Here is a 19,089-nt window from a genome sequence, read left to right on the forward strand (position 1 = left end):
TTGTCATTAGCCTGGTGTGGGAGATACCACCCTATGGGCAAACAGATTCATACGGCAAAATCTCCAAGTGTTCCACTGGATCCTTCCTACTCGCCCTCGTTATGATCCTTATTGTGTGTCTAAAGAGCACAAATTAAGTTGATCTGAAGGAAATATGTTCAAGGTCAATAAATGTCACATACTGGAATTCTCTGAGTTACAAGCGTACAATCAATTCATTCGATCAGTTTCCAAAACAGGATGAAAACGGTCGAGGCGGCTTCACTCACTAATATTGAGGAGCCATCTTTTTTGTGTGTTTTTGGTGGTGGTTGTGGGGAGAGAAAGATTATGTTATCAGTTTGAATTTACCTTACAAAAAGAACAAAAAAAGAAAATACCCTGATAACAGAAGATGAACTGATGGACTCAGTGTAAAACTGAAGATTTCACGTATATTTCAGCCCACATTTCTTATCGTAAGCACAGTAACCAACAGCCAAATATACCAGAACTGGGGTGTCTGCTGGACATTAAAGCCAGCTGGAAGGTGCATCGTAACATGGTGAGTCCTGGAGGGACACACTCGGAGTGAAACTTGTAATTTACATGGGATCATGTCTCACACTAAAATGGCTCTTTAAATATGGAAAAAAGCATAATCCAAAACAGCCTGATTCTGTCAACCTGCTTTTATGAATCTGGACAGTGTGATGTTACAAATGCGTGATGGAGCTTTTGGGTACTGCGCTTGTACGTCTGACTCTAAATGTGGCCAGAGACTCCATGTCACGGCACCGGCTGTGTTCACACGATGGCTGACAGGTAGTCTTTGACTTCAGCTGGGGTGAGTCTCCTGAAACCGGCCTCGTTACAGATCCCCACCTCGATGTTCTCCTCTGTCATCTGACCCTCAAAACTCTCCTGAGACAGACGCAAAGAAACCAGCAAGTGTTAATCAGTGGAAAGACCTCATCCATGTCAAGGCTTCAAAACTCAAGTCCGCTCAGAAAAGAAAAAAAATTTAAATCAAGAAATTTGCACCAAAGAACTGCACACATGCAAAATAAAAACAAATCGATATTCAATCTAAAATCAAGAGGGATAAAACAATCAAAAAGCACAAACAAATAGTCATACTTAAATGGAACCATGTAAAAATAAATGAATAGTCAACCTTAATATCAGTCTACTTTAAATTCAAATTAAAGGATTAAGTCCTGACCCCCTATTCAGGGGATTCATGGACTCTTATCCACTTCCCACTACAGTACACAAGGATAAAGTATCAGCCTGATGGGTGTCAGGACCTGCACAGGGCTTACTTCAGAGGTCAGGTACAGTGTAGGTGTGTTAGCACCAAGCCAAAACACCATCACCATGACCCCCACCCCCTAAAGAAAATCTGGTCTGAAGACAACAGCAAGTTTTACTACTATTTACATGGTGCAAAACACACCCATTACTATTTAACTGACTACCCAGAACCACTCCGCACCCTGTGCTCTACTATAACTCAGATTATGCACTGTGTAAATAGTGTAGTGGAACCTATATGAAACTGCAGTTTGCACAGCCTGTGCTCTACAAATCAAGACAGGGCTGGTAGTCGGCTAACTCGTGTGTGTAGGGGGGACATGTCAAGAAAGGCAAAAGGATTTAAAAGCATGTACACCTTCTCAAAATCATTAAAAACCATGAAAAATAAGGTTTAAAACTCAACTGAATGCCATCAATCAAATAAATAAATAACACTGAAATGGAAAAAATACCTTCAATGTCAAGATGGCTGTGTGAATTGCATCTTCCAGTTCCAGATCATTGTTGTATCTGGAGAAAGACAACAATTGGTAAGTGACCAATATTTATGTTATTACAAGTCAAGTCTGGGAGCATGTGCTGGCATTACTACGAATGCATGAAAATGTGATTGTATACATGCATATACAAACAGCTGTCACACTGTAACCAGACATGTCCCTCTCAGGGGTTCACCTTGCCCCCACCCCCAATGCCATTCAGTCATTTAATATCGAGTATCTGCCGATAGTGTCAAGCTCTCATATTTTGTATTTTCTTAGATATTTCACTTGTTGAGTACAATGTAAGCATATTAACAGCTCTGCCATGCATTAAGAAAAGTAATTAATGAAAGACCTAAAACTTCAATCCAAGCTACTCAGTTTTGTTTTTTATTACTTAAGTTTTTAAAAATGCATAGGTACCACATTTTCCAGAGTATAACTCACACCTTTTCAGTGTTATGAGCTCTTTTATTTAGGAATTTTCATTTATTTATTTATACATTGTTTTTTTTTTTATTAGTGGCATTTATCTTTTATTAATAGCATTTACAGCGCATAGTCACTTTTTCCACCTTTTGTTTACAGCCTTATACCAAAATTAAGTAAAAACAAAAAAACTCCCTCAAATTCTACACACATTACCCCATAATGACAATGAGAAAAAGTCTGAGCTTTTTGCAAATTTATTAAAATAATAAAAAGACCTAACAAATCACGCGTACTTAGTATTCACAGCCTTTGCCATGAAGCTCTAAATTGAGCTCAGTTGCCTCCTGTTTCTGATCATCCTTGAGATGTTTCTACAGCTTAATTGGAGTCCAGGTGGGGACAATTCAGTTGACTGACATGATTTGGAAACACACACACACACCTGTCTACATATAGGTCCCACAGTTGACATAGCACAAGTCAAAGGAATTGTCTGTAGACCTCCAGACAGGACTGACTCGATAGTGTAGGTGCATTTGTCATGAAATAAAAATTTGTGTATTTGTTTTGGTAAAAAGCAAAACTCATCTGATTCTGTTAGAAGTATGATTTAAGCATAAAAAATAGGATGCCATTTTTGTTTGCAATAAAATACCAAATAAATATTTAAAGATTATACAATAATTCAAATTTCAAATGTATTATTCTATAGCGCCAATTGACCACGGGGTCACCTCAAGGTGCTTCACACAACTTAAAAAGCAAAACAAAATGAATTAAAATAAAAACATAAGTAAAAAGAATAAAGAAGACACGCAATAACATAAAGTACTAGCGATGAAAAAGATTTCTCAATTTAGATTTAAAAATCTCCAGAGTCTGAACTGTTGCATGTGCACGGGCAGATCATTCCACAGAACCGGGGAATGACAGGAAAAGGCACGGTGACCCGCTGACTTGTTCACCCTAGGAACACACAACAGTCCTGCACCCTGCAATACAAGGCCCGAGCCGGTACGTAGGGCTCAACCAGGTCAGCCAGGTAGGGAGGTGTCATGCCGGTGAACAATTTTATAGGCCAATAATAACTTTAAAATCCGATCTCAAAGAGAGAGGAAGCCAGTGAAGGGATGCCAAAATGGGTGTAATGTGCAATTAATGATTTATTTATTTTTTTTGAATACTGTAGGTACACAGTTGAAGTGTACCTACGGTAAAAATTAGACCTCTCTATTCTTTGTAGCACTGAAAACTTGCAAAATCAAGTGGATCAAATACTTACTTGCCTCACTGTATATTAACCAACACAGCAGTCTTCTATCAAGAACTCAAAAACTGGATTTCAGACTGCTTTATTGTCAGCTGAGCAGCAAACAAACAGATTATACAAATTACTTGCATGTTGCCCATGGGGATCCACTGGCTCTAGATTGGGTAGTGTTTATAAAACAGGTATCTGACATTTTTTAAGGGTGGTAATAAATTAAGCAGACTTGGAATAGTGTGCGAGTCCAAAATGTTTTTTATAATCTTAGACCTCAACAGCTTTTATATCTTGCTAACTTGTGTCACAAAAACCTATATTTCGATACTTTGTAATTATATCTTGTGTATTAGCAAAGATATTGCATTATTGCTAAATGGATGCCATTTTTGATTTCGGGCCTTTAGAATGCGAAGAAAAAAATGCACCCTATTTTTTTTAAAAGCTTGTATCTTCTTTCAAAATCGAGTTTTTGTTTTTACCAAAAAATATATATACATGAAATTACAAACGATTCTACGCTATCAGGCACAAATCTGGGAAACAAGAAACCAGGCACCATCCAGGAGCAGGAACTGGGAGACTAGTCAGGATTGAGGGAAAAATGAATGCAGCAATGTACAGAGACATCCTGAATGAAAACCTGCTCCAGAGCGCTCTGGACCTCAGACTGGGATGACAGTTCATCTTTCAGCAGGACAATGACCCTAACACACAGCCAAGATATCAAAGGAGTGGCTTCAGGACAACTCTGTGAATGTCCTTGAGTGGAGCTTGAGAGGTGCTGCAAAGAGGAAAGGACCAAACTGTCCAAAGATAGGTGCACCAAGCTTGTGGCATCATATTCAAGCAGACTTGAGGCTGTAATTGCTGTCAAAGGTACATCAACAAAGTACAGATCAAAGGCTGTGAATACTTATGGAATGGGTTAAAGCAATAAAATTTTCATCAGACTGAAATTTTTTCCTGGCAAAAATCAATGCCAGCAATTCCATAAAATGTGGCGTAGTGGGGGCACACACTGTTTTTTCCACAATACAATAACAATTATACAGTACACACATTTATTCTAAATAGCCTCTAAGGAGAGACAGACAAAGCATAAAAATAATGCAAAACTTGTACATAAGGTTACATAAAAGGGGTGGTGGGGTAGGTGTAGTCCTTGATTCTGGGGGGTCTGGGGGTGCTCCCTCCCCCAGAACATTTTTAAAGACCAGTCAAATTTTGTGTATTCTGGAGAATTTTAACAGGTATGAAGTCCTCTGAAACAAAGAAAACTCACTTCAAACTGTTAAGTAAAACACAGTATTGAATATGGGGGGTCTGGGGGGTTCTCCCCCACAATTTTTTTTAAAAAAGCAAGTTAAATTTTGTATATTCTGGTGAATTTTAATGGTATGAAGCCCTCAAACAATAAAACTCACTTCAAACTGAAGTAAAAACACAGTATTGAATATGGGGGGTCTGGGGGATCTCCCCCACAATTTTTTTAAAAGAGCAAGTTAATTTTGTATATTCTGGTGAATTTTAAGGTATAGCAGCCCTCAACAAATAAACTCACTTCAAACTGTTAAGTAAAAACACACCATTGATTATGGGGGGTTTGGGTGGATCTCCCAATAGAAATTTTTTTTTTAAAGAGCAAGTTAAATTTGTATAGTCTTGTGAATTTTAATGGGTAGAAGCCCCTGAAACAAAGAAAACTCACTTCAACTATGAGGGGTCTGGGGATCTCCCACATAATTAAAAAAAAGAGCAAGTCAAATGTTGGTGTATTCTGGTGAATTTTAATGGGTTATGAAGCCCTCTGAAACAATAAAAGTCACTTCAATCTGTGAAGTAAAAACACACTAGTGATTATGGGGGTCGGGGTGCTCCCCCAAATTTTTTAAAAGGAGAAAGTCAAATTTGTATATGCTGTTAATTTTAATGGGTATGAAGCCCTCAAACAAATAAAACATCACTTCAAACTGAAGTAAAAACACAGTATTGAATATGGGGGGTCTGGGGGTTCTCCCCCACAATTTTTTAAAGAGAGCAAGTTAAATTTGTATATTCTGGTGAATTTTAATGGGTATGAAGCCCTCAAAACAATAAACTCACTTCAACTGTTAAGTAAAAACACACATTGATTATGGGGGGGTCGGGGGATCTCCCATAGAATTTTTTTTAAAGAGCAAGTAAAATTTGTTATTCTTGTGAATTTTAATGGGTATGAAGCCCCCTGAAACAAAGAAAACTCCTTCAAACTATGAGGGGTCTGGGGATCTCCCACAGAATTTAAAAAAAAGAGCAAGTCAAATTTTGTGTATTCTGGTGAATTTTAATGGTTATGAAGCCCTCTGAAACAAATAAAAGTCACTTCAATCTGTGAAGTAAAAACACACTATTGATTATGGGGGTCTGGGGGTGCTCCCCCAAAAATTTTTAAAAGAGAAAGTCAAATTTTGTGTATTCTGGTGAATTTTAATGGTTATGAAGCCCTCTGAAACAAATAAAAGTCACTTCAATCTGTGAAGTAAAAACACACTATTGATTATGGGGGTCTGGGGGTGCTCCCCCAAAAATTTTTAAAAGAGAAAGTCAAATTTTGTATATTCTGTTTAATTTTAATGGGTATGAAGCCCTCTGAAACATCTCGTAATGCAAATTACAATGACAATAAAGGCGATTCTGATTCTTCTGTATATTGTTATTAAATATATAAATAAATTACAATTCGTAATACATCTGACTGTTTTACGACAACACTAATCCATTATTTATTTATTATACAGAAAACATGCACACAAACTGTGCTGAGATGCGAACAGCTTAAAGCTAACTTTAACATTGAAAACGCCATAGACATGCTAACGCGTTAGCATCGGTCCCGTTTTTAAGTTATAAAATACATCAACTCTTTTAGAAGACCATAACAGTCGGTTTAATATAAAAAAGGTAAATATTACTCAGACATATGCGCTTTAGGGTTTTAGCGGGGGAAAAATTGAGATAAAGCGACAAACCATCGACGAGAGTCGGATCATTGCTTCATTGGTTCAAAGCAAAGCCACACCCCACTCTACTTGGGGAGTGTCTGCCAAGGTTCCACGAAGACAGGGAGGAGAAGGACCGTGGCTCATGGCAATTAGGTAAACAGAGCAGAGAGGAAGCAAATTCACTCAGTCCCTTCCTCCGCAGTCCACGCAGACATTGTGCTGCTGCGTCTTGATTAGCGCAGAATGAATGCTGCTTTGACAGTGAGACTATCATATTTCGGGCCCAAAACACGCATGACAACCACGTGCGCACGCGTATGTGTGGTTAAATTTTCCAAATGACGGAAATCCGTCGTGGTGACGGACAACTTTAACCAATGATTTATGGACACGTGATTTCTTAGTTTTTTTATTTTTTATAAATATGATGATTCTTGACAAAGTTCTAGATAAATAGTCATAATTGCTATTACTAATAAACTTGTGAATTTTTGGTATACAAGTCGCACTGGAGTATAAGTTGCAGCGCCTCCCAAACTAGTAAAATAAATAAATAAAATTAAATATAAAAAAATTTGCATCTTGTACTCTGTAAAATATGGTAACCAGATTTTTTAAATGGCTAATTGATTCCACATATTGCATGTTTTACTTATAGAAGTAAAACTAGGACACAGAGTAATATTGAATGAACAATGTAACTGTTAAAAGCACATTCTTCTTATTCGTGTGTAAACAAATATCTTGAAAATGTCTTGAAAAGTGGGCGTTTACTCTAGGAAGAGAAGATGGCCCTTCATTTCTCTCACTCCTCTGGCTACACACCTGCTCAGTCTCTGTAGGACGAAAACATACACCACTAGAAAACCCCATTTATGTGTAACACACCACCTGACAGACCGGAAAGAAAGGAACACGTAAGCACTGTTAACTCATGTCATGATTTGGCTTTACTCGTGGTCAAGTTGTGAACCCCAAACATTTAGACTACCTATAAAAGTCTATTTTGATTTGACTGTTTTTAGGAGGGATTGTCAGTGCAGACAGGTCAGCAATGAGGGCCGATGTTTCTGTGCGCAAGATTCCTGATGATTCAAAGTCTTTGGATGTGACTCTTTAGATCCGTACTCCTGGTTCAGATTCGCTGGCGTGCAGCAGTCGGAGGAGGGAAAAAAAACAACAAAAAAAAAAACGATCCCGAACCCACTTGGAGCTTATGAAACGGAGTCAGACTGACACTATTAGCACAGACTGCCTGGTCGCTCCACTGAATGAAACGGGGGGGGGGGGGGTACACACACACACACACACACACACACACTTATTGAGTGACTCTGGTTTTCCTCTCAGCTGATTAAAAAACAAAAAATGTCTTGATGGGCTCCGATTCTGATTGTTTCATTTGGCTAATTGCAACACGCAATAATAACCACACTTTCTTTCAATGTGAACAATTACCTTTTTTCAAGGAATGTTTTTCCATTAACGTAGTTCTTCCCCATAGCCGTGGCTTTCCATGCAAAATACGCACCCTGCCAATCAGTGACAAACAAAAACGCAGTCAAGCAAATGTTACGCACACAGCGTAATGCAATTCCTACATCAAAGTCATACTAAAGGTGACTAGATTGAGAGCTGGACTGATGCACTGAACAGCCTGCATAATGTACAGCAACAGGCTAACAGCACTTATCAAACAAATATTTTTCAATAATCAGTTTAACCTGTTGTGAACTGGGAAAAAGGGCGGTTTACCAATCTGCAAAGTTTGGAAAAACACAGTAAGAGTAAAACATAATATAAAACTGAAGAACACAACATACAGAAGGGTCAGACTGGAACAGGTAGGGGTGGTCTTCATCCCATCCAGCTATCAGCAACGACACCCCAAATGGACGTACTCCACTACAGCATGAAGGAAAAGGTCACATGACAGACATAATCTTAATGGCGTAATGACATGTTGGCAGAAACCTGAATTTGATTTTCTTTGAAACAACAAATAAAAAGCTACAAATGAACAGTTAAGATATTCTTTTTTCATCTTATTTTTGCTTCACTGAATAATGTATTTGTGTCCTTGCTGTGTCCTCACCCGGACTGTGTGTACTCCTGCATTACAGAGGCCACTCGCTGGACAAGCTGGCCTGTGGGAATTGGCTCCTGATAACCAGGAAATATTGCTGTGCCAGCTTCCTGGCTCGTCGCACTAAAACCCTACAAGACAACAGTGAGGTTCAGAAGTCATGTACTGTACAGATTTTAGGTTTCTCAAAGCCTCAATGCCTCCTTCCAAACAAAGACTTGCCACCTTAGTCAGGCCCCATGCCACTGTAAACCATGCCTATGTGTTTGGTGATTGGTTCCACTTTGTGCACGCTCTGCTCTCATAAAGAATGGACTTTGTTTCTTCTCTGTTGCCAAGACAACTCCATTAGATGCTGAAAAACAAAGTGAACAGTGTTTTAGAAATTAACATGTGATTATCAACCCAAAAGGTTACCGTTTATTTCAACCCTCACTCTACATCAATACTGGAAAAAATGTGCACACTCCAAGAACAAAAACACCACTGACATCCTCAACTGTCTTTAATTTTATTCTTCACAATTAAATGCAGAGACATACATGTGAAAGAGCAGAATATTTCAGGAAAACATTTTCGTTCCTAAGACAATGCGCCCTGATTTGTCCCTTTAAAATAAAAATAACTTCAATTTTCAATTTCAATTTTTATTTCACCCAGTAAGGGCCTCCCGGCATCTGCAAGCCACGGCAGCCCCAGAACAAAGGCCAGTTATCAACAAAACCTAAGACTTGAACTTAATACAAAGTGTTCTTTCATGGCACATGTATGCCTCTGTGATTCCAACAGGTGAGATTCAAACAATTTTACACAAAAAAGCTTGATACCTGAACTGCCGCTTTAAATTTTTTTAGCCACTTGGAGATTTATGAAGCAATTCAGGATTAGGAATATGCAGTTTCTCACAAGTATTAAAACAGATTAGCAGCCGTACAGAGGTGACGTACTGCGTAGCTGTGCCTCTGTGCTCCCTGTGAGGTGAATGAGATCCATTTCTCACAGGTGGCAGGTCAGAAACACATCAGAGGTACAGCACAGTATTTTAGACAAACTCCATCTGGTTTAACAGGAAACACTGAGATATTAAATTATGTTACATACAAGAAAAATAAGATTCCAAATCCAGCTCACAGAGAAAGCCAAGTTCATTCATTCATCTAATGCTGGAAAACCTGATATGACTGATGTCCATTTCCATTTTGGTATTGCCACAGTTTTCTACAAAATTAGAGCTGGATGATACAGCTGAAACACTTATCAAAACAAATGGTTTAGTTTCTGCTATTGATAATTACTGGTAACTTTTTTGTGACAGACTTTTACTAAAGATCAGGAGAAAAATGTTTGAATGTTAAACACTTGTTGGTCAAGGTATCACAGTGTCTTTATTGCCCCCAATGGGGCAATTTGTTGTGCAGCCAGCAGCGAGAACACATTCATACATACATAGACTTAAATATGACATGAAAACTCACCAGACAGTGGACGTAATAAACAGAACTAGTTAAAAACGCTCATGTGACACCGTATATAAAAAGAGTGACAATGGGTTAAAAAAAAAAAAAAAAGAAGTTCTATTCGTCTGACATTTCTCGGACACAAATCTATGGCCAGATGGAAGCAGTTTGAACTCTGTGACGGGGACTGGAATCATCCAGGATCGACCACACCTTTGGTTATATATTAACACTTTATTAATAAAGCATGTCAATTTTGCCAGTTTCACTCCATACAACTACTGCTTTATCAAATGCAACGTTTGCTATATATATATATATATATATATATAATATATATATAATAAAAAAAAACACTAATCTAAGTGAGGGGGCCGGGAGCAGCCAAACCACAATTCTATCTACACAAGCATTAGGATGTGGTGCAACATCAGTGATATAAAGGCAGTAGTGCTCACAGAAGTCAGACCTAATAAGCTTACATATTTCGGCACTTGGACCAGATACGATAGAAAATTTCCATCTGTACTTTGAGGGAGAAGGACAGTTTTTCCATAGTGTAATATCCCTTGGACAATGTATATCCAGTCCTCGATTGTTGGTGGCTCTGGTTTGAGCCATCTCCTCGTGATGGCCTTCTTGCTTGCTGCCAATAAAATGTATAGAGTTTCTTGTCTTTTGAATTCAATCTGCCCTCTGCTAGGTTACATAAACAAGGGTTTCAGAAGTTAGAGAAAAAGCAACTGAAAACATTCTGTATATGTTCCTGTATTCTAGACCAGTACTGATGAATGACTTGGCAGTCCCAAAAAATCTGAAAATGATTGACACCAATCCCCCCACATCTCTAACAAGTAATACCCAAACCCCAGTGCCTTTTCTGAGCAGGGGTATGAAAATCTCATATTCTCTAACAGAATTCACGCCATACATTTGAACCCAGTTATAACCCATTGGTATTTCACAGGTATTCCTGTGAAATGATCACATCTTTTTTCCCCTCTTCCCTTTACATAGACAGTGTTACCTTTTTTACACCACAGAATGCTGTTGTATGATCTCGATATGATTTTGTTGTGTGCTCCAGGTTTAGTTCATGATATAAATATTTCCACCAATTCTAGGTTGTTCAAATTCACTTTTAAGTCCTGATTAAAATGGTGTCTGATCTGAAGATGTCTAAAAAAAAAAAAAAGTCAGAGCCCAGTTCATGCTTTCTTTGCAAGTTTCAAAAACGTTGGAGTGCCCCCATGTGGACAAATGAATAATAATCCGTCAACCCTTTTGTAATCAAACTCTGAATCTGTCATGTTGATTTGGGGTAAAATCTGGATGATAATGCACACCATCTTAAAAATTTTGAGGTGTCCACCAAACCACCCATCTTAATTGCTTCATTCGAGGTAGATATCAATACATGCGATATGGTTCATCTGTTAAGTGAATTTTATTCTGCAATTTGATTTTGGCTAATAAGGCTTCAACTGGTATTGCCTTAATATTTGTCCCATCCAAATCTTTCCATCCTGTGGTGTAATCTGTAGAACACAAATATTAGTGCTCTCAACTGGGCAGCACAATAATATTCTTATTATTGGGCCCACCACTATCTTTTTCAGTTGTAGGGTTGTATATTTAACTCTAGCTTTTTTTTTTTCCCCTTTACAAATGTATTTTGACAGCAGTCTATCCCACTCTACAAATTGCTTTGGGGTATGGGAGTTGGTAAGCACTGAAATAAATACAGCAATCGGGGAAGGATATTTAATCTAACTGAATCAACCCTAGAGTGCAGATTCAAAAAGGCATGGTATTCCATCTCTCGACATCTGATTTTATTTGTATATTCAAAGGGCCATAGTTAGCTTCAAACATTCTAGCAAAGTCTTGATGAGTTAGTAAAATACAGCAACATGAATAAATTGACAGTTATATTACATTTCCATTTGTAACATTATACAAGACGACGTCAACATAATCAATTATGACAATCGGTTTGGTTACATGCCAACAAACAGTCCTTGACTGACTGAACGAAGACAGCCGTTGTACGTGGCTTACACTCACTGAGTTTGTTCTTGCTTTTCCTGACTCTGCTACTTGCTGTACAGAATGCTTCACCGCTCCTGGTATACAATTGTCGGACTCTCATCAATGCTGGCATTTCTGTGAAAACCTGGCTATCCGTGGCTCTGGCAGACAGTCCAAAGATGACTCTGTTGCCTGTCTTGGCGTCTGTACCTGCTTTCCTACACTGGCTGCTCTGGGAGTTACACTCAAAAATATAAACGCAACACTTTTGGTTTTGCTCCCATTTTGTATGAGATGAACTCAAAGATCTAAAACTTTTTCCACATACACAATATCACCATTTCCCTCAAATATTGTTCACAAACCAGTCTAAATCTGTGATAGTGAGCACTTCTTTGCTGAGATAATCCATCCCACCTCACAGGTGTGCCATATCAAGATGCTGATTAGTGCACAGGTGTGCCTTAGACTGCCCACAATAAAAGGCCACTCTGAAAGGTGCAGTTTGTTTTATTGGGGGGGGATACCAGTCAGTATCTGGTGTGACCACCATTTGCCTCATGCAGTGCAACACATCTCCTTTGCATAGAGTTGATCAGGTTGTCAATTGTGGCCTGTGGAATGTTGTCCACTCCTCTTCAATGGCTGTGCGAAGTTGCTGGATACTCGCAGGAACTGGTACACGCTGTCGTATACGCCGGTCCAGAGCATCCCAAAACATGCTCATGGGTGACATGTCCGGTGAGTATGCCGGCCATGCAAGAACTGGGACATTTTCAGCTTTCAAGAATTGTGTACAGATCCTTGCAACATGGGGCCGTGCATATCCTGCTGCAACATGAGGTGATGTTCTTGGATGTATGGCACAACAATGGGCCTCAAGATCTCGTCACGGTATCTCTGTGCATTCAAAATGCCATCAATAAAATGCACCTGTGTTCTTCTTCGTCCATAACAGACGCCTGCCCATACCATAACCCACCGCCACCATGGGCCACTCGATCCACAACATTGACATCAGAAAACCGCTCATCCAAACGACGCCACACACGCTGTCTGCCATCTGCCCTGGACAGTGTGAACCGGATTCATCCGTGAAGAGAACACCTGTCCAACGTGCCAAAAGGCCAGCGAATGTGAGCATTTGTCCACTCAAGTCGGTTACGACGACGAACTGGAGTCAGGTCGAGACCCCGATGAGGACGACGAGCATGCAGATGAGCTTCCCTGAGACGGTTTCTGACAGTTTGTGCAGAAATTCTTGGGTTATGCCAAACCGATTGTTTCAGCAGCTGTCCGAGTGGCTGGTCTCAGACGATCCTTGGAGGTGAACATGCTGGGATGTGGATGTCCTGGGCTGGTGTGGTTACACGTGGTCTGCGGTTGTGAGGCTGGTTGGATGTACTGCCAAATTCTCTGAAATGCCTTTGGAGACGGCTTATGGTAGAGAAATGAACATTCAATACACGAGCAACAGCTCTGGTTGACATTCCTGCTGTCAGCATGCCAATTGGCACGCTCCCTCAAATCTTGCGACATCTGTGGCATTGTGCTGTGTGATAAAACTGCACCTTTCAGAGTGGCCTTTTATTGTGGGCAGTCTAAGGCACACCTGTGCACTAATCATGGTGTCTAATCAGCATCTTGATATGGCACACCTGTGAGGTGGGATGGGTTATCTCAGCAAAGAGAAGTGCTCACTATCACAGATTTAGACTGGTTTGTGAACATATTTGAGCGAAATGGTGATATTGTGTATGTGGAAAAAGTTTTAGATCTTTGAGTTCATCTCGTACAAAATGGGAGCAAAACCAAAAGTGTTGCGTTTATATTTTGTTGAGTGTACCTTGAAGTAGTGATCAGTCCGTCTGACACCAAGGCTCTGATCCTTGCTTCAAACTCGAAGTTGCGTTCTCTTTGAACCACTGCTTTAAAGCTTGCTTTGTAGCAGAGCAAATGATGCAAGCGAGAACATATGAAGCAGTGACTGCTTCAATCCCGAATGAATCGCTTCATATCACGAGATGAGTCGTTGACGTGAGATTTGCTTCAGGAAGCTTCTGCGTGCCAAAACACACCTTAAAGGCACCTGTCACAACAAATAACGTGTGTTATCATCATTATCGCTGTCATCACTGCTTTTGGATCAACATGGCGCCAACCAGGAAGAGAAGCCGTTCACAAATGTGGAAACACTTTGAACTGATCAGTCCTAATAAGGCGAGTACTTTATTACTAAACACACAACTTAAAAGGTAGTAATGTAGCAGTTTGTAAGTTAGGTACAGTTGCATGTGGCCTTTACAGGTTGTAAAGGCCGCATAAATATTTAGCTAACAAGAATAAATGTGGGTAAAACATTTCTGTGGTGATTCCAGTACTCCAGAGGATCCTCCGATCTTTGCAAGGGAGGATCAGTCATGTATCTCTGAACTTCAATCGTGGCATCCAATGTATAATTCCTGTGAGCTCTTGTGTTTTTTCAAAAGCTGGACAAGTTGTCAGCAAAAAAAGAAATCGCCTGAGTCCAAAAACAGTGGAAAAACTCTTTCCTCAATAAAAACCTCTGAATTCCCATCCCCAAATTTCATGACTGTCTTGCATTACACAAGCACAGCCCACCTTCCCTGCACATACTTTGTTTCCTAAAGCACACCATCTCTCAATCCCAGATACTAGTCAACATATCTCTACTGAATCAGCTGAACATATTTTGACAGTGTTGTCTAGTATTCACCACTAGATGTCACTGAAATGAAATTTTGAATGAACCGATGTTAAATACAATTGGCAAAGTGGTTCAATACTGCTTATTGCTTCATTTGAGCATCACTACTTTAAAGTCATCGTCCCACATTTATGGCTGGCTGGATTCTTCACGCCATATTACTGCTAGGACGTGCGCCATTCCTGGCTTTTAACTATCGGTGGCTCCGGCCAACTGTTTGGGACGCTGGGTTTCCACTTCCACATCGCCAGCCTGTGAGGATCTGCAGATGGGGGCTGTGTGCAGGAGAACCTCTGCCCGCTCAGTTCGTGTCTCCCAACAGACTGAGAGGCACTCTGTGTGGCGCTCATCAACACCAGATCACCACACCAGATGTGACCCTGGTTAAATGCGATGACCGTGCCCTCGGCAACATGTGAAAAGAAGGTGGAAAAGGGACAAACTTCAGGTGCATCTCTGAGTATTCTGAGGGACAGTCTGACTACCAGAAGGCTGTGAAGGAGGCAAAACCTCAACATTTGTCTCTTAGTATTTCCAGCAGTTGTCATCGCCCAGAGTGTTGTTTCAAACTATAAACGCGGTTGTAAACCTGTGTACCTCCGTTTTGATGGATGCTACAACCACAACCTGTGAGCAGTTTCTTCAGTTTTCATTGATAAAGTTCATCATTCAGCCAGAATGCTGATCAGAATGTGCCTGTTACTCGTGCCATTCTGCTGACCACCCGCAGTTTGAGATCACAAGTCATGGAGCATAAACTACGTCAACTACGCCTTCCTCATTGAACAGCCTCCTGAATTTTTGTGCCAATGTGACACTGCAGATGGATACCTTTCCAAAGGAAAAAAAAACAACAATCCCAAATGATGATGTAAATGCTCACAAATACCTTTGATGCCAACTGAAGGCGCTCCAGCTGCTACTGCTGCCAAAGCATATTCAATCTGGACCAGTTTACCAGAAGGGCTGCACAGAGAAACACAATCCACGATTAGAAAAACTGGTTAAATAATAAACTACAAACGTCTAAAAGCAATGAAGTGAAACATGCGGCGTCACGAGAAGACGAAACCGAAACCGACTCATCTCAGCTAGCAGTTAAAGATGTTATCCTGTAGATCAAACTGTTTAATAACCAACTGGTCCATATATTCGGTATTTCACTTTAATGACCGGTATATCTGCGGTATCTGATAAAACTCACCGCATCCTTTGCTAACATGTTAGCAGGCTACAGTGACACTGCATTAGACTACTGCAGCTCTGATACCACACGCTTTTCCTACCCATAATGGAATATGTGTGTACACATCATACACTCATTCAACAGCCAAAACACGCGCTGCATTTAAAGGTTACCGATCTGATTTTAGGGTTTGATAAAAGTTTACCTGAATGTAGTGAGAGAAAAACTGTACCCTCTTTCCGCCATCTTCCACGCTTTCTTTATGTGCCGAGCGACAGGCGGCCAGAAATCACAAGGGGCATACCGCCACCTGGCGGCGGGGAGGCTTACTTCTAATTCTATCGAGGCTTATTGGCGGTTTGCAAACCGACATGGTGCATTACCGCCACCAACTGTTAGGATGTGGAGAATAGGAAATGCGGAGACAAGGAGGGAGAGAGAGGGAAAAAGGCGGGGGAAATGACACTGTGCAATATTCTGTTGAATAACCCTGTTCCCTTTTAATATGCAAATACATGCTTCCAAGCTGGTGGTGTAAAAAGAAAGTAATCCCTTAAGTGTTAAAATGTTTCTTCTTCGGCGTATAACGGCAGCCGGCATACTTATTGTTGCATTGCTACCACCTGCTGCATGAGTCTGTTATAGCAGGACTAAATCCTCTCGATGAGTCCAGTGCCTTTCAGTCAAAAGCCAAAAGCCACTTCCCCCTCTCACTTGACCCTATATTTAAAATGCTTCCTATAGAAACGTCTTTCAGGCCTGTTCCTCTAAATTCTGGGAGAAGCTCTTGCCTTTCTCTGGAATATTTATTACAACACGAGGGCATGTTGCACTGCCTCTGGCTGTGGACATTCCACACAGTCCATCCAGTGGTGCTTTCCTAGGAGGAAGAGAGTACTGTTCAAGATAATGATTTCATACTCACCTGTTTCTTCTACAGCTGTTTACTGAATGTGTCACTTTACTAGTTATTGAAAATAAATGTCTACCCTCGGGCTCCTGCTCCAAGTATTTTTCCCATCATAGTGTTGGGAAAGTGTAGTGACACGGACCCACAACAGGGGGCGTAAATGAACGGACAATGGAAGGAGTCAAATTATCACACTTTACTGTTGTGAATGACACAACCAAACACAGCAGATTCAGAATGTGCAACAGTCAATTAATAAAGGTGTCGTGTGGGCAGGCTCGACGATAGGAGACGCCCGTCTGGAAACGAACCGGAACCACACGATTTCCACCGCCACCTGAACCCGAGGAATACTGGAGCCGCCAAGTCCCGGAGTCCCCAGGTGGCCACCTTCCCGGCGTGTCGGATCTGGTACTGCTGGCAGAAAGCAAAAGACAGTCAAAGGGTGGGTGTGTGAACACCCAGTAACAATGGTGGGAATGCCACCTCCACCTCTCACTCAGCGCGTTGCAGCGGTCCCTCAGAATAAAAAGAGCGCCGTCTTGCACAGCCTCCGCAAAAACGACCGGTTCTCCTGCAAACACTCACAATAACAGATTTATAAATCTCACAAAAGGCTGAGAGTACTACCTCCAGATAAAGATGATATCTCGGCAGTTTGGTGGAGGTGTGTTCCTGCTTTTATACCAGATGTGATGATTAGTGACAGCTGTCACCACGGCTTGTTCCTGAGGCGGCAGCGCCCTCTCGTGCCTGAAGCCCGCACTTCAGGCAGGGCGCCCTCTGGTGGTGGGCCAGCAGTACCTCCTCTTCAGCGGCCCACACAACACAGGTTCATTTCCCTCCAAGCGATACATTTGCCCTCTGCTTTGGAAAGATTGGTACTGATGTCTATGTTTTCTTGAGTCACAGCTGTTTTTGGCAAACTTATCCACCGTATCATTTGTTGGGATACCTACAGTACATGCTCTGGAACCCACATCAATGTATGTGTGCGTATGTTTGTGTGTGTGTGGTGGGGGCTTATACTGCAGATGTGACTCATTCATTCTTTTCATGTAAAGTTTGTCAACCGATAAACACGAGGGAACTATAATGCGCTAATAATTTAGTAAATATTTCACACAGTGTCAATGTATAAACAAACTTTGATGATGTTGAGAGAAAGAAATCCTCTTGTTTTGACTGAAGGCAGTGATAAATTGCCAAACATTTACACTAATACAATTGTAATTGTCTTGAAATGGGTTTGTCTCATTTTATTTTATACTATTTTCTTTCAGTCCATGAGACAGAAGCCAATTTTGACCAAACTGGTACCACTTAATGGGACTAAACAAAACTTATAATCCAGCCTCAGTGCACCATGGCCTACACAAAAATTGTTGTGTGTTGGGGGGGTGTGGCTGGACGTTTTGGTGTTCTTTTCTTTTCTTTGCTCTCCAGGTGGTATGCAAACTGATTTATTGTCTGTGGAGAAGGTGCTGGCAGAAGAATCCTTCACCCTCATCAACGTAATGTGCAGCACCTGTGGATGGTGCTCACGTGCAACCTTAAAGACTTTCAGCTGAAGCAGATAATGAGATGGCGTTCTGCATTTAAGCCATGTGTGATTCGAGCAGAATTGCCGGGAACTCGACCTTGTGATGTTCGTTTGTGAGACGCTGAGGACTGCGCCTGGGTTTGACACATCGTGCCTGTGAAGGAGGACGGGTGAGGGACACATGCTGTCAGCACACATCAGAGGTGATTTGATTGTCTGAATAATTGTTAACAGTAATTTGGTATTTTGTTACGCAGTATATGTGAATATTGATGAGAGTTGTGCAGCTCGCTTCTCACTGCCGTGGCGTGCGGACTGATGATCCTCCACCTGTTGTGAGAGGCTGCTCATTTACATAAAGCTTAAATTCAGACCTGAATGTGTTGCTGATAGTGTGTGCTTTTGAAGGATATTAGTTGTAGCTGCTGACTTACCTCACCTTTTCTATCCTTCGCAGAGTCGGTTTGTCGTGTCCACCTGGGGGGTGTTTGGCGGTGAACGTGGGTCCAGAAGCGCCGGGCTTCGATCCTTTTGGCCGCTGGAGAGTGCGCCGTCCTTCACTCCGCCAGACAGACGCATGTTTCATTTGTACACTTTGTTATGCACCAAAGGGGGAAAATAAATTATTTTGTTATTGGAACCGCTTTCTGGTTGTTTTGGCGCTGGGTTCCATCAGACGCAGGTCCG

The 19,089-nt window shown here is 40.9% G+C and overlaps 1 protein-coding gene across 1 annotated transcript; it reads right to left on the reverse strand.

Moving 5' to 3' along the window:
• Nucleotides 1-688: 688 nt before the first annotated feature.
• Nucleotides 689-16,264, reverse strand: LOC117514817 (proteasome subunit alpha type-2-like). The gene is given in 10 exon segments (XM_034175411.1): nt 689-903; nt 1,752-1,809; nt 7,920-7,993; nt 8,285-8,366; nt 8,557-8,632; nt 8,635-8,681; nt 8,775-8,849; nt 8,851-8,902; nt 15,653-15,729; nt 16,155-16,264. Coding segments are annotated over 10 exon segments (699 nt in total). The 5' UTR covers nt 16,196-16,264; the 3' UTR covers nt 689-786.
• Nucleotides 16,265-19,089: the final 2,825 nt, after the last annotated feature.

The sequence above is a fragment of the Thalassophryne amazonica genome, chromosome 7 (assembly GCF_902500255.1).
Source record: "Thalassophryne amazonica chromosome 7, fThaAma1.1, whole genome shotgun sequence".
Classification (NCBI taxonomy): domain Eukaryota; kingdom Metazoa; phylum Chordata; class Actinopteri; order Batrachoidiformes; family Batrachoididae; genus Thalassophryne; species Thalassophryne amazonica.